This window comes from Stegastes partitus, unplaced genomic scaffold, assembly GCF_000690725.1.
Source record: "Stegastes partitus isolate 25-593 unplaced genomic scaffold, Stegastes_partitus-1.0.2 Scaffold833, whole genome shotgun sequence".
In the NCBI taxonomy this organism is placed as follows: domain Eukaryota; kingdom Metazoa; phylum Chordata; class Actinopteri; family Pomacentridae; genus Stegastes; species Stegastes partitus.
In genome coordinates, this window is record NW_007578564.1 from 83214 (window position 1) to 99329 (window position 16116).

A 16116-nucleotide genomic window follows, 5' to 3' on the forward strand; every position below is an offset into this window, starting at 1 on the left:
AGCGAGTACAACGTTCCTCGGATAGATGAGCCTTGGCGTGAAAGAATCCATATCCATAGGATAGAATAATACGTTTCCAGAGAAACCGATTAAGTAAAAGGAGAAAAGAGAAAAGGCAAAAAAAGAGTGCGAGAATGCACGGAGCTGCTAGAGAGGCTGCCACTCGCGTTGGCGCCGGAAGCACACTCACATTCACACCTACAGACAATTTAGAATCACTAATTAACCTCAACATGTTTTTGGACTGTGTGGGAGGAAGCCAGAGAACCTGGAGAGAACCCACGCTTCACGGGGAGAACATGGAGACTCCACGCAGAAAGATCCCGGGTGTCCTAACAGGGATGCAAACCAGTGATCTTCTAGCTGCGAGGCAATGGTGCTAACCACTGAGCCACCTTGCAGCCCATGTCGATTCCCTTTTCTTAATATTTTTTGTAAAATAAATAGTCAAAGAAACTCAACTTTAGATCTTTCTCGTGTGTAGCTTATGGCATGATTTTTGCTTTATTATGCCGCATGAAAGACGTATTCTAGGAATGGTTGTGCTGTTTCCATAAAGTTTAAGGACCTCCAGTGAAAAATTAGCTCATTGAGAGTAAAAATGTAGAAAAGAAAACACCCAGAAACTGCTTGAAGTTCAGAAGTTCAGACTAAACTACTTATGAATGCTGTGCACAAAATTAACTAAATCTAAGCATAATATTGAGATACTGACCAACATCTGCAGCAACAGTCATGTGACAAGTACAGAAAGGATGCAACCTGTCATTAGACAAACATCTATAGCATGTAGGACCACCATTTCTCCAGCATTTGTGGTGTTTGTGGCATTATAACGTACTGCACAGAAGACATTTTGGAGTTCACTTCTAGCCATGCTTGTGCTGTTTCCATGGAGGTGCAAGACTTTAAAAACGAGCGAGTAAAAATGTGACGGGAGCAAAACATCCCCAGAAATTGCTTTGGAGTTCAGAGGGTTCAACAGCTTCTCGTACCAGATCAAAGTGCCACAAAGCCTCTCTGTGTGAATTGACCTTTTTGTTTTCCCAACATCGCAACTGATCTGAAGACTCTGGTGTAAAGTTGGTGGTAAGAAACACTGGCTCCAGTTTAAACTAACGCAGAGAAGTGTTGAGGTTTGTTCTCCTTGAAATGTTTCTGAAGCATCCGTCTGCTCAGACTGAACTTCTTCTCCCCTCCTCTGGGTCGTAGTCTTATCTATCAAACATTTTCCTGCACCGCTGCCGAACCGAGCTACACCCACGCGGCTATCTTCTTCGCATTAAATCTTTTTCTAGCCCATGCTGGTGTATATTTAGCCACCGCTTGCACTCAGCCTATTCTCCGACGGACCTCATGCCGGCAGCAGCCGCAGTTGCTAGGTGATTTGTGACTTTACTGCACCGCCTCCTAGATGGAGGAGGAGGAGGAGGGGGGGAAGATATCATAAAAAAACATTTTCATATGTTATCCAGCACATGCTTTGGTTGAAAACAAATTAGTTTATGCACTGATCCATCCATCAGCTGTACCTGCTTCGTCCTGTAGGGGGTCTCCGATCTCCAAAGCAGCCCAACATGCATGGACTGCAGGAAAGAAACTCCACACAGAAAAGCCCCCAAATTAGTTTATGGCGAATTAAAATTGTACATGTAAGTAAATCTAAAACAGATAGGCAGCCGGTGAGATGGATTGAGAGACAGAATAACACAAGAGGCTAATCGCTGGAGCAGAGCGAATCCATTATGCTGGTGGCGCTCGGAGCCGCTCCAGTCAGATATTAGACACAGTGTCCAATTATGACGAATGGTTTCGCCCCCCGGAGAAAGACGGATGAAGACGGCATGCTTCTATAATAGCCTCCATACATTCAGAGACGAGGCGTCGAACATAGTTTGCGTGTCAGAGAGGTTGATGCTTTTTCTTATGCTTGATGGCTGAATAAACCTCTGAATTTCAAGCAGTTTTTTGTTTTGTTTTAGTTTTTTTGGCTCAATGTGGGCTCATTTTTCACTGCAATATGAAGTCCTGCACTTCTGTGGAAACAGCACAACCATGACTAGAAGTAGAGGGAAATCTAAAGTGTGCAGAATAACAAAGCTACAACACAAAAAACTTATTTTAAAAAATGAAAAAAACAAAAGTTCAATTATTTTATTTATTTCACAAAAATGTTAAAAATTCATTTTCCCAAATGTCCTCAGGTGTTAGGAATTCTGTGAAAATACATGCTGGCTCTACACACGATGGATATTTTATTGCTTTAATTGTGTATTGTCGTCTCCTAGCTGCTTTGTGTTACACTGCCTGCAGTTCAACCTAAAACTTCTTCAATTTTTCTCATGTGACTATTGATCGCTGCAGAGTCACCAATACCTTTTTTATTTACGCTGAGAAGTGCAGAATTTTTTACTTTTTACAGAATCTGATCACAGCAAATGGTTTATTTTTAGCAAATTTTTAAAACAAAACATGTAGAAGACTTGGATTTGGTGACTTAAACATAACGAGGAGTTCAAAGACTGTCAGAAAAAATCTAATTATTATTTCTGTTTTTATAGTTCATGGCTGTGACAAATGGTACAATTTGGGTGATTTTTCATAAAAAAATTAATGTGCCTTTCAAACTCTCTGGCAGGTTTTGAGACAGTTAATTCATTTAAAATAAACAAACCGGCTTGTTAAAAATCCACACGCCGAGTTGTGTGTTTTGTGTGTGCCGTGCGCTGTCGCCTCCGTCTCTCTGCCCTTCTCTCAGCATCATCTGGAAAGCTTCAATATGTGATGGCAGTTTAATTTACCAGGAAAGTGACAGAGGAGCAGGAGGGGGCAGGTGCGAGGGCTGCTGGGAGGAAGGCTCAGTCGGCTCCATGATATTGTCTGTCAATGGGGAGCAGGGAGGAATTATGAAACTCTGGAGGGATCAGGGAAATCTTGCTTCAGAAATATGATGTCAGCTTTGTTGTTTTTGGGTGAATCTTGTATTGCTGTGTTATGTCTGAATTGCATATAAAAAAACATAAAGAAAGATGTGTTTTGTGTGTGGTTGGCTCTGCAGGATTTCCTCGGCCAGGCCTACTGCACTCTGGGAGAGGTGGTCGGATCGCTGGGCAGTCGCTTGGAAAAAGCTCTCGGGTGAGTCGGCGTGCACGAAGCTGTAGAGCCCAGAGAGAGACGGTGCTGTATTCATTACCCGAGCAACCGCCGTCAAATGACTCCCAGAGCTGTCCGTCATGTTTTCCCTACAGAGCAAGCAGGGGAAAAAACAACAGGGGAATTCCTCCTGGAGTTAACTGTGTTTACGCTCTGATGAAGTCCAGGCATGTTTACACCTGCAGTTAGGAATAAAACAGGAAGTTCTCGTGACGGATGTTGCTCAGAAAAAGAAGAATGTCTAAAAAGATAGCAACAAGGTATGATATATTAGTAAAGTAAACAAATAAATAAGCTAAAATAAGACAAATAGAGAAACAAAAAGTTATACTGACAATTAAACAAATGCATAATATGCACATGAAAATAAAAACGTGCACATTTGTGATGAAATATTGCAGATAAAATAGAAATATTTCAGGATATTAAAGTAAATATTAAAGTAATATTGCCAATAATATTGATAATACTGTTCAGTATGAGATTTCTTTTCAATCTTTTATCAAATCAAGTTTACCAAAGTGCTGCACATCATAAAATAATAGAAATAAGTGCAAAAAGTGACCAATTTGTGAGAGAGATTAAATAGTATAAAACATAAAAACAAGGAAAAACAGGATAACAAGTAATAAGATCAAAGTTTAACATAAAACTAACATAAAATACTAAAATTAAGACGATTTAGAAGTCGTAAAAGCTAAAATAAAAGTAGAATAAAGAAGTAATATAAGTAATAAAAAATAATTTTGCACTTGATAGTAAAATGTTGCACCTTAAACTGAAATATTTTGCGTTATAGAAGACGAGACGTTGCAGGATACTAGAACTGATATTGATCAGAAAATGTAATACTCCAAATTATATTAGTATTATTGTTCAGTGTCTGATGTTCCAGATGTTCCAGATGTTCCAGATGTTCTTCCTGCAGATTTGGGAGGAATTCAAACTCACTCTGCTTTGGGTTAATCTTTTATCAAATCAAATCTAATCATATAAATGTATTTATAATGTGCATTTAAGACAAATTGAGTTTAACTAAGTGCTTTAACAGTCAGGGAGCAACAAAAATGAGTGCAACAAGCAATAAGTTTGCAAAAAACAACAACTAATAAGACAAGAATAAATAAAATAAAAGTCATAATCCCGTTTTCTATTCCTTTGCTTTGTCTGTTTTTTTATTTTTTGAATATTTTGTAAAGCGTCTTTGAGTGTCTTTATTATTATTATTATTATTATTATTATGAGTATTATTATTAGTATTATTATAAACTACTACTGAAAGCCTTTGAAATACATATAAATCTATTTTTTTGTTTGTTTCTTAAAAATGTTAGTTAAGGCTGCTGCAAAGCTCCGAGGCAAAGTCTAGTTGAGCTGCATTTCTGCGCTACTGGTAAAAAGTGGGCTTAACCGACGAGCCATAAACAGAATGTAAATACATTTTGGTGCGCGACAGTTCGTCTCTGGGCGTCTGTGAGTCTGCTGCCGTAAATCCACCTGTCTCGCTGCACGCCTAAGTGAATGTGACTTGTTAAAGATCCGGCGTATCCGTGAGAAAAATGCTGGAATCCTTTAAGTCGTATAAGCTTCAGCTGCAGCTGAGTGGATGAAAACGTTCCTCGGAGTACGTTGTGTCGGCCGGGAGCCTCCGAGCTGCGAGATACGACGAGATTTACTGTGTGGATAAGAAAACGTTGTGCTTGGTAACCAGCCGGTGTTAGGAGTGAATTCCTGACATCGATTCTGGGTTCTTCATACAAACGCTTTGCTTCGTTATATCCATCGTGGTCTTCATTTTTACACGTTTCTATAAAAATGTGAGTGAAATACACTTTGACGTTTCTTTTCTGCTGTTGTTCCGATGCTCAGTGACACATTAGAAAGTGTTATCTAAAGTTATCTAAAGCTACTTGAAGTCCAAAGTCCTGACAGGGAGGAGCTCAGGTGGATGGACGGGTCAACAAAACAACTGGTTATCTCGGTGATTATGTACTTATTATTGCAGCAAAGACAACAAAGCTCCCTTAACCTTATCAAAGTAGTCATTTTAACCCACACCACAGTGTTTACCCTAACCTTTACAACTTTAACCTTCTGAACTGCCAATATGTCTCTGGGTGTTTTTGCTCCTGTCGCATGACTTGTGGTTTAGTAAAACTTTCTTACCAGGGCCAGGGCCGGCCCAGACCAAAGATTGTAGGTGGCGCCCCCTAGCAGCACAGTGAATTCCACTCTTAATTTTCATACAGTAACACAGAAACCGTATGCATGTATTCAAGCTTTTATTTAAGTATAAACAACACACAAAATCTTTGCAACATAGAGAAACTGCATCGACACTTGTTGGTAAATATTTGCCTTCATACATGTCAGTTAGCCAGGTGCAATCAACGTAGAGAAATTATGATTTTCCCGCTACATACCCTCGAAAACAACGTAACGGCCCAATGTGCGGCGTCATTTTTTCAGGCAGCAGCGTAGCGAGCCGTTACTCTGTTATAATGCTGGCGAGAACGCTGCTTAATCTAATTATTTCCATCACATTGACGTTATCGTACTTCTGTCTTTTTCCCATTTTCCTTCCTCTTCTTTCCGTCCCTGAGCTCCACACTGTATTCTACTCTCTTCATAATTCTGTGTATAAACCAATCTGCAGCCTGTGCGTTCCAGCCACGCCCCCTCTTCCGCTTGTGGCGCCCCCCTGTGGATGTCGGCGCCCTTAGCCTTTACCTATTCTGCCTATGCCTGTGACGACAAATGGTCGCTTGTCTTCATCTCTAATCTGTCTTTTCTGATGCACACGAGAACACATCATCTGAGAATCGTTGCTTCGATTAATGACAGATGCGGCGTCTCGTTTGTTGCCGCTGTTAAGTCAACAAATAAATCAAAATCTCAATTATCCACTCAGCCTACAGACTATCGGCTCGCACTGAGTAGACGGATCGATGAGGAGAAGTTGCTGTACTTTCTTCTACCTGCACTGCAGCCCTGTCGGCCGTCACGTTTTCTCTCCCTGTCCGTCTCTCACTGGCTTATTCTCAATCGTGTCTTTTTAATCCAATTAGTTTGTTCATTTGACGCCGTGATGAGTGTTGAGAGGACAAAAAAAATTAGCAGAGAAATGACAGTCGAAGCAGTCTCAAGAACCTGGCAACCTGTGTGTGTCTTTGTCGTGTGTGCTCTTAATTTTCAACCATCACTGTCATCCATTTGAGTACCAATCGCCATGGTGATTGCAGCGGCAGGTTTCCCACTCAGAGGGAAGATCACAGCAAGGGAGGAGTGTCTTGAGTAGAGTCGGCTTTCGAGGTGGACGACATAGTTTTGCACTTTGGAGAACAAACACACACCACAGAGACACACACTGTACACACACTTGTCATACTAGTCGTTTCTTAATAATGACACGAACTGACACGATAAATTTTCTTGCAAAAAAAAATGCAAACACTAATTTGTCAGATTTACGCTGCATCAATTAGTAAATACACAACGCAGCCACACCTATAAACCACATAGAAATGCACTGAAAGTCAGAAATGGAGCTGCTACTGTTATCATTTCTGTCTAAAAGTGCTTTGATCAATGTTTTTTAACATTTTTTATAATTTATCCTCACTTCTCTCTATCTGATCTACGAGTGCATACTTTATTTTCAACCCCGTAATCACATAAACTTGTTTTACTGAAGGTGTTTTTGTGAAAAATGGAAAAATAAATTAGTCACCCCTTGTGAATAATGAAATGAAAAATAATGAAATGAAATGAAAAATACTTTATTTATCCCAGAAGGGAAATTCAATCTTGTAAAAGCTCACTTTTTTTTTTGATATGTGATATATCTATATATATTTATGATATATATTAATGACCTCATACTGACCGGTTTTAACAATTTGACTGGATTTGTGCTTACGTCAGCTCAAACTTTAAGTTTTTTTATCATCACATCATCATTTGGACAGTAAAAATGCTCATGAATGACTTTACAAATTACCCTCACAGCTTTAAATATTGGAGTTAAGACCACATAGTGTTATTTATGATGTGATTTTACCAGAATAATTTACATATTAGGAATTCAAACCCGACTAACGTTCCATAAAATACTACTTTACCCAACTGTAATCCATTTTAAGGCTGACACCGTATAGTGTTGTTAATTACTTAGACTAACTAATGCAATATTGCAGCTAAGACCCTATACCTATGTAGTATAAATATCCAGTCTCTATAGCATCAGTGATTATGGAGAGGAAACTGTAAGTGCTGTAATGGAAATGATAAAATCCAACCGTAGCCATTAGCACACCTTGCAGTGACTTCTCGTCGCTGGGACCAGCTGCAGTCGGGAAGGAGCTGCTCTTGCGTTGAGAGGTTTTGATAGACTGCAGCTTCTTGCCGGAGGGGAGCGTGTCAGAGGAAACCATGTCCGAGGTGGAAGAGATGGACCGTAATCTTTCATGCAAGCCGCAGGTCCTGCAGAGACGGCAGGCTGCAGCCGAGCAGCGTGTCGGCAGAGAGGATGGTAATCTACGGTGTGACTTTGTCCTGATAGTTGCAGAGTTGGATAACATGGAGACAGAGGCATTAAGGAAGGACTCGGTTATGGTGGTGTCTGGGAAGATTCTCACTCATCCAGGTCAGGGTTATTCTCGTAGTTTAGCCCTAGCGACTGGACTTGCTTGAGTTCCTTGAAGACGTTTCATCCAAGAGGCTTCATCACTTCTGACTGACTAGTTGAGAGTTCCAGATACTTGCATCCTTAAGGAGCCAGTAACACCTGAGTTTCAGTTTCAGCTGGAGGTTTGTTCCTCCTCCTCCTCCCTTAGTCAGTCAGAACTGATGAAGCCTCTTGGATGAGAGATGGAACGTCTTCAAGGAACTCAAGCAAGTCCAGTTGCTGTGATTAAACTACGAGTTATGGTGGTGTAGCAGTGCACCACGTTGAACTTCTTCTGCTGCTGTGGAAAGCACATCCTCTGCTCAGCCTTCCTCTTGACATCCTGCTCCCACTAGAAAGTGAAGAGACTCAACAGTGTTAACTGGGAAGTTGCACAGAGTGATAGGAGCAGACGGGGTTGAGTTGCCTCTCAGATCCACCTCTGCTGTATTTACAATACCGAGCTCCAACGGCTCATCCTGGTTCTGTGCAACGGTAACAAAACTGACCATAGCAGTACATTAAGCTCACACATTCACATGTTTTAGAGAGAATAAGTGGAAAACTGTAAAGACCACATGCAGAAATGACATTTTTGACGTCTTTAGTTCAGCAGAAACCAACCGGCTTCTGCCTGTAGATTCATATGTATTGTTTAAAATAGTAAAAAAAAAAAGAGAGAGAGAGCTGTCGTTATTCTCAACAAACTCTCTGCCAGAAATTCAATGAGCACATTCATCAAAATGTCAAACTGTTCCATTAAACTGTTCTTTTTTTAACTTATGATGTCTAATTAAGGCATTTTTTAACTGATCATTCATCCGCAATCACACAAGTGTTGCAAATTTGAGTCACTTCTTTTCCAATTCATTTCTATGGGAGCCAGGGCTTTTTGGAGCCAGCAGCTAGTGGACNAAGAGACTCAACAGTGTTAACTGGGAAGTTGCACAGAGTGATAGGAGCAGACGGGGTTGAGTTGCCTCTCAGATCCACCTCTGCTGTATTTACAACACGGAGCTCCAAAGGCTCATCCTGGTTCTGTTCAGCGGCTTCATTTTTCAGGGCCGGTTGCTACGTCCATCTTTTATACAGTCTGTGGTTAAGACACTTTTACCCCAGAATACAACCAATTTTTAGCTTTTTTAAAAAATCTTTTCTAATCAACTTTGTATGTGTTTACTGGTACTGAAATGAACTTACTGTTTTCATACGTTGCAAAAAATTTGCTCTTTTCATCGGAAATGAATGCAACTGAAGTCAAGACTTGAAACTTAAAGAAACTAGTAGTTGGCCCAAAGCTACGCCTCACAGCTTATTGTACCTTTCAGTGTTTTGCTTCTTGCCGCTGAGTCTTTTCCATGAACACACACGCTCTCGAATGCCCACTGGAGTTTGATTGAACAATGTAATTAGTCGTAATTAACAGTCATTAAAATTGTTAAAGAGCCCCCCCGTGGCGTCGGGCTGCAGGTGTGTGTCTGACGAACACCTACACACACATGTACACAAATATGCACAGAGAGTCAACCTCAGCCAGAGAACAACTGCAGCAGCTGTGGCCTCTGTGCCGCTGTTTCTAATAAACGTTGACGGCGTTGCTATTTCTGCACCAAATCACTGGTGACTTCTTCAAAAACCAGCGCTTTATGTCATACCTGTGGCACGTTTAATGAATGCTTTTCAGCCCGTTGTGTTGTTGTTGTTGTTGTTTAGCTGCATATATTCTGGCAGTAAACATCTTCTGGACCTGAAAGTGTGCACGCCCTACATTTTATTTACATTTTTAGAGAAAACAAGACGTTTGAGGATGTCGACTTTGGCTTTGGAAAACACTGATATTTGACATTTGTCTTCACTTTTTAGAAACCAAACCACAAGTCGATTTTTAGAGAAAATAATCTGCAGATTAATCATGGATGAAACAAATTGTTATCTGCAGTCTTAATTGACGATTGTAACAAAAGGCACCGTTTTTTTTGTACATATAAAAAACAGTAAGTTCATTTCAGCAGCTGTAAAAAGATAAAAAGTTGATTAAAAACATGAGTTAATTTACTTTCTGTATTCTTTATTATTGCACCTGCACATTCATGTAGCTACAGAACACTAGAAACACACATTCACAGTCAGTATCTTTTCATATTCACAATATATTTTTACTTCAATGATGAATTGTATTCTATTTTATCATCTATATATTCCTATTACCCGTGTTGTTTGGCAGTTTTTGTCTTATTGAGTTTATATTCAGGGGCTACACAATATATTATTTCAGCATCAAATCTTGCGAGATACGCAACGCCACGTTTCAGGAGATGTGAAGTAAAGCAACTTAGCTTAAACATCATCATCATTTTGACTTCTCACGCTGATAGAGTAGAATAGAATATTTTTTTATTTATCCCCCATTGGGGGAAATTATACGCCACAGCAGCATCCAAAAAAAAGATATTGAAAGAAAGTACAAGAAATAACAATAATTAATAATAACAGCATTTAGAAAAATAGGTTCTGCAGTGCAAAAGAGAATTCGATTCATGAAATGCCAATTATTTCAGTTTGGTCAACATCAGCTGGTGATGCTGATGTTGTAAAGTCTTACTGCAGTTGGTAGGAATGACCTGTGGTGGCGCTCTTTCTTGCAGAGAGGATGTCTGAATCTGAAGGAGCTACTTAAAGCCCCCACAGTGTCATGCAGCAGGTGAGAGGGGTTGATGGATGTGAGCTTTGCTAACATCCTCCTCTCACTCACCTCCTCTATGGAGTCCAGGACAGAACCGGCCCTCCTCACCGGTCTGTTCAGCCTCTTCCTGTCTCTGTCTGTGCTCTATGCTCTCCAGCAGACCACCACAGTGTCATAGAAAGTCCTGAGTCGGGTCCTGCACACTCCAGAGGACCTCAGTCTGCTCGGCAGGTGGAGACGACTTTGGCCCTTCAAAACAGCACATGTATGTGAAATTAGTTTGAAGCTGAGATAAATCTGATGTTAACGTCTTTTCAAAGCAACACGTCTCATGTATCATGTCTGAGCTGCAGTACCTGAGTGGAGACCAGAGGCCTTTCAGTGCTCAGCTGCTTCACTAGCTGCTTCTGGTGAAGCGTTTAAGGAACATCAGTACATTGTAGTGTCTATCAACAAGCAGATGTTCAGCAAGTGAGGAGGTTTTAGTGCGATTGCATTTATGTTTGCCTCAATTAGAGGCTCGGTGGCTTTAAGTCTGGCTTCGATTTGTGGATTAGCAGGAATGTAGCATGACAAGGAAGCAGCGCTCTGCTTATTCAGACGTGAATAACTGTGATAGGCAGGCTAATGGTGATCTCAATACTCATCAGAATATTCGTCATTATCATCTCGGCCGTAATCGTGCAGCTCTAGTCACGGAAATATTTCATCTGCTAGAAGAATGATGTCGAGCTAAAGCATGGACCGTCTCTTGTTGCTGCCGCCGCATGAATAAACGCAATTTATTCACCATTTAAATCAGCACCGCGACGCTCAGTTTGATGAAGCCAGATCTGAATGCCATCCAAAGCAAAAATTAGTTATATGAGAAAGGTTCCCAGTGAAAAAAAAAAGTCATTTTTAACCTTTTAAAATTCTATTCTAAGCAGATGCGCGCTCGTACAAAATCACTCCAATCATTCTACAATGAATAATTCTTTCCCAGTAGAGTCACTGAAGTTATCTGGCAAAAAATAAACTGTGTTCTATCGTATTGGAATAAATGTCACAGAAAAACAAAATATAAAAATGCCAGTTTTTCCCATCGTTGTTGCTACAAACCTGATTCTGATCCTGTTTCCAGTTGAACAGCCTGCTGCTGCCATTCATGTACATAGATATCAATGCTGTGATCTAACCTCTTAATAAGGAAGCTGAAACGTGCAGCTCTGAAAATGTCAAGCGGCTCCATTAACTTGCAGAGACCCCTTTACGTCGCGGATCCCGTCGCCCTCGTGTCGAGCCTGTTTGTACGTAAGCTTGACTCAGGTAACCTCATCATGAATTCCCTTTAAAGTTAGATCCAGTGTGCCGCACGCCGTCGCTAATAAATTACTCGAGGGCTGCTTTTGACTTTTAAGAAATGAATGAACGTGTCACATTGATGCATTGTTTGGTTAAATTTACCTGAGAGCCCCGCGGGGTTCAGCGCCCCAGACGTTCTGCAGGGGAATTTCATTTTATTACTAATAACTTTCCGGCTTGAAATACGGATGCCGGGGCTCACTGGATGTGTTTAGATGTTCTACAAGGTTTGTTAGTTTCTCCACACTGAAAAAGAAATGCATATTTCTAGCAGATTTTAGTTGTAAATTATTAACATTTTAGTGTTTTTTTTGTTTTATTTTTCTGTCTTGCTTTGTTAAATTGCAGAAAATATTCAGTGAAATCACAGAAGAAAGGTTAGAAATGTACATTTTAATAAAGTCGGGGTTTTTTTTCGACTTTTTGCAACAAAAAAAAATCATCCTTCTACAATGTGTGACAGTATTTAAACCAGCTTTAAATATCCAAATCAGAAAAACTTTATTGATCCCTGAAGGGAAATTGCTGCTCCCGTTCAAGTCTTAGAAATTTAAGCAGTAGGGGAAAGAAAAAGACGACAAAACGACACCATGAAAAGACATTTATTCTTTACATAGACGAGCAAGAAATCTAAGCTTGCATCCGGTTTGTTGTGTTTGAGCGTCATCTTTCAAATCTGCTATTTGTTAAATGTATTAAAAATTATTTGAAGTTGTTTTTATCTTCAGTTCTTGTTCGTATTTAATGAATGAAATGAAATGAAAAATGAAATGAAAAATACTTTATTTATCCCAGAAGGGAAATTCAATCTTGTAAAAGCTCACTTTTTTTTTTTTTTGGATCAATATAACATATATTTTATACAATTACAATAAAATTCATAAAATACAATAAAATTACATAGCAGAAGTAGAAAAATGGGTCCTAAAATTTAAACATTAGTAGAAAAATATGAGCAGAAAATGTAAAAATGTGCAAGGAAATAAAACGTAAGTGTACGGAAATATTAATATGATCTGTAAAATATCAATATTCTAGATATTTGCTTTTATTTCCACCATTTCTTACATTTTTCTGTATTTGAACATATTTTTTCTGGCGTCCTTGCTGCTACATTTTCACAGGTTTTTTTATTATTATTATTTTTATTTCCGTCTATGTTTAATTTAGTCGGCTTCAGGGTCAGACAGAAACCCCGGTGAACTCTGCTCAGAGCCAAGTGGGCGACAATTTCAGATGCAAGTGAGCCAGACCACACAGAGGCTGATCGCTGTGAATACCAGCCTGATTGTGCAGCGCTTGAAAAAAAAAAAAAACGAGAACAAAAGAAAATCTTTATCTGCCTCTGGTGTGACACGGATTTGATGTCACTGTTCCTTTTGTCAAACGAGAATTATGGTTACGAGCTTCCCTTTCATGGAAAAAAAGTGTGCGCACGTTTTTTTTTTTTTTCCTGTCGAGCGGGAATAACGGAGAATAGACGGATCCTTTTGAAACGACAGCAGATATCTAATTCAGATATTCTGCCTTGGTTGGGAATATAATGAAACTGTTACTCTGCAGCCCAGAAGTGGCCCAGACTTAATTAGCCGCCTCTCGCCAGACGCTGATTGCGGATCCATGCGTCTTGATTAGAGGATCCGCAGTGTTTCCTCACACGTACACACTCGTGCGAGGAGCAGAGGTGTTCCTGAAGCGCTCCTCAAGTTCTGGAGTGTTTGATAAACTACAAAGCGGAGATCAATTCACCTGATGGAGGGCAAAAATGTTCAGAGTTAAACAGAAAAATACCCGTTAAAGAGCCGTTTGGAGTTGTGTTGCCCGTCTTTAGTGTGAAATATTAACAACCACTAATGCCGGATCGCTCGTAATTCTTCAGTTGAAGAATAAGTTCACGTGGGGTTTGTCTGTCTTTCATGTCGTGCGTCTATACTGTAACTCGCGTGATTCATCCGTTAGCTATCATCGGCTGATACGCCACCCACGTATCGTTTTCAGGCGGATCTCTCAGCTGGAATAATGGCGGCTCCTCTCTGAAGAAATAGCGATTATTTGGGGGGGTGGAAAATAACGAGCGGAGGAATCCCATTCGATATCCCGCCGCGGGGGCTCTCGCTCTGCTGGTGTTGTCATGGCGACGCCGATTCCGGGCGCTTGTGTTGGGCGTACGTGTGCGTCTTTAACCGTTCCTCCCTGCAAATTGTAGCCGCGAGATGAGATGATTGAAAAAAGAAAGAGGAAAAACAGAGAGAGTTTTGCAAAAGTCTTTATTGTGCTTGGAAAAAAGTTGGATTTTGCTTCTTGTGTTACGAAGTTTGGCTGCAAGGTGGCGCAGTGGTTAGCACTGTTGCCTCACTGCAAGAAGGTCGCAGGTTCGCATCCCGGTAGGGGCTCCCGGATCTTTCTGCGTGGAGTTTGCATGTTCTCTTTTCCTCTCGTACTGGGCAGGATTGCTATTGCAACAACACATCATCAGTAGGGTTAAACTAACCTGTCTCATGACGGTCTAATCCCAGCTCACGTTCTCTATTAGTGGGTGAACAATCCAACGCTTGGTGAATTCTGCTTCACAGTGATAGGAAGAGCCGACATCGAAGGATCAAAAAGCGTCGTCGCTATGAACGCCGTCCATGTGGTAACTTTTGTGACATCTCCTGCTTAAGACCCAAAAAAGTCAGAAGGATCATGAGGCCCCGCTTTCAAGCTCTGTATTCATACTGAAAGTCAGGATCAAGCGAGCTTTTGCCCTTCTGCTCCACGGGTTCTCCAGGTTCTCCGGCTTCCTTCCACACAGTCCAAAATGTTGAGGTTAATTGGTGATTCTAAATTGTCCGTAGGTGTGAATGTGAGTGTGCTTGGTTGTCTGTCTCTAAGTGTAGCCCTGCGATAGACTGGTGACCTGTCCAGGGTGTCTCCTGCCTTCACCCTGAGTCAGCTGGGATAGACTCCAGCCCCCCATGACCCTAGTGAGGATTAAGCGGTGTATAGATAATGGGTGGATGTTCCAAAGTTGATGATAAAAGAGTTCATCTCTGAGGCAATTTGTTGCTTTTAATAGTCTCTAATTAGTGTTGGCGTATTTTATATTTATATCAAAACAGTTGGAAACCCAACTTTAACCAACTAAAAAAGGAGGTTTCTCTGTGTTTTCTGCTACTACTGTGTCCTGCACCTCTATGGAAACAGCAGAACAATGACTAGTAGAAAAGAGAAATCAAGAATATATTTTGTGCAGTATAACAAACTTATAATGCTATGAATCATAAGACTGTATTATGATTTAACTCAGATTTGGTTAGTTTCCCCAGAGAACCCGAACGTCACATCAGCTGATTCCTGCTGGAAAGTTGAAAATTCAACACTTGCGACTGTTTTTCTTGCGATTGTTGCAGACAATGAGCCTTTCACACCTATCTGTAGTCTTTGGATAAATGAGGTCATTACAGTCGGGCGCTTTGCTTGGATTTCTAGAAGACTGTTATTTTTGGTCGGATAAAAGGCCCGGGGGGATGTGGCAACGACATAAATGACCTCCCACTAGTGTATCAATACCTCGTTGGGGAGGTGTATCAGTATGGCCTTATTGATTTTTGCTCTAATCCTCGCTGATCAAACCTCCTCTGTTGCTAACGCCAGCTGGTAAGCTCACATTAAGCAGTGGAAGGCGACTGGACATCTTTCTGGCTCTTCTCAACCAAGAGGTGACCTGTGGGGAGTTTCAAGTATTTATTCCCAATTCATTTAAAGCTCGTCAACTAACTCAAACTCACATGACTGACGTTGTGAATCTACCTGTGGAGGGATCTCAAGACTGCATTAAGTGGTGTCACCGTTTAAAGATGGCTGTTCCAGTTCCTTCACTCCTCTGTCAAACCATCTGTCCAGAATGTGTCCTCAAAGGCGTGTCCTTTAACCTTAAGATGCAGGTGGACTGATGGGTTTTGTCTCCTTAAAGCACCTGCCACTGTGATATCTTAGAGGAGTCTTGCTGTTGGGTTGGATGCTGTTTCATCAGACTGGTGCTTCAATGATTTGCTCCTTTCAGTCTGAAACCGTCCACCAAGAACCGAACCAGCATTCAAACAGTCAGAGAGACTTTCTATCCGTTATGTCACAGAGATAGACCGTCACAGTGGACCTCTGTGCTCGAAAACTTTAGCATTTTTGCAGTTTTAAGGCGAACAAGGTCTGCCTTCTGATAATTTTCTTTTCCCTCACTGTCTCAATCTCAATTATCCGTCTTCATTCTGAACCTTTCGCTCGCTTTACA

At 40.7% G+C, this 16116-nt stretch overlaps 1 protein-coding gene and 1 long non-coding RNA gene across 2 annotated transcripts in view; both read left to right on the plus strand.

Moving 5' to 3' along the window:
* LOC103365370 (copine-8) overlaps window positions 1-16116 on the plus strand; it is a 130886-nt gene that overhangs the window by 54113 nt on the left and 60657 nt on the right. Inside the window, exon 6 of the mRNA XM_008292793.1 lies at window positions 3059-3135. Within this exon, the coding sequence (XP_008291015.1) occupies window positions 3059-3135 (77 nt within the window). The remainder of the gene's footprint in view (window positions 1-3058; window positions 3136-16116) is intronic.
* Window positions 12497-14466, plus strand: LOC103365369 (uncharacterized). Its single transcript, XR_520604.1, has 3 exons — window positions 12497-12508; window positions 14182-14183; window positions 14295-14466. It is a non-coding gene; the product is annotated as an uncharacterized LOC103365369 (long non-coding RNA).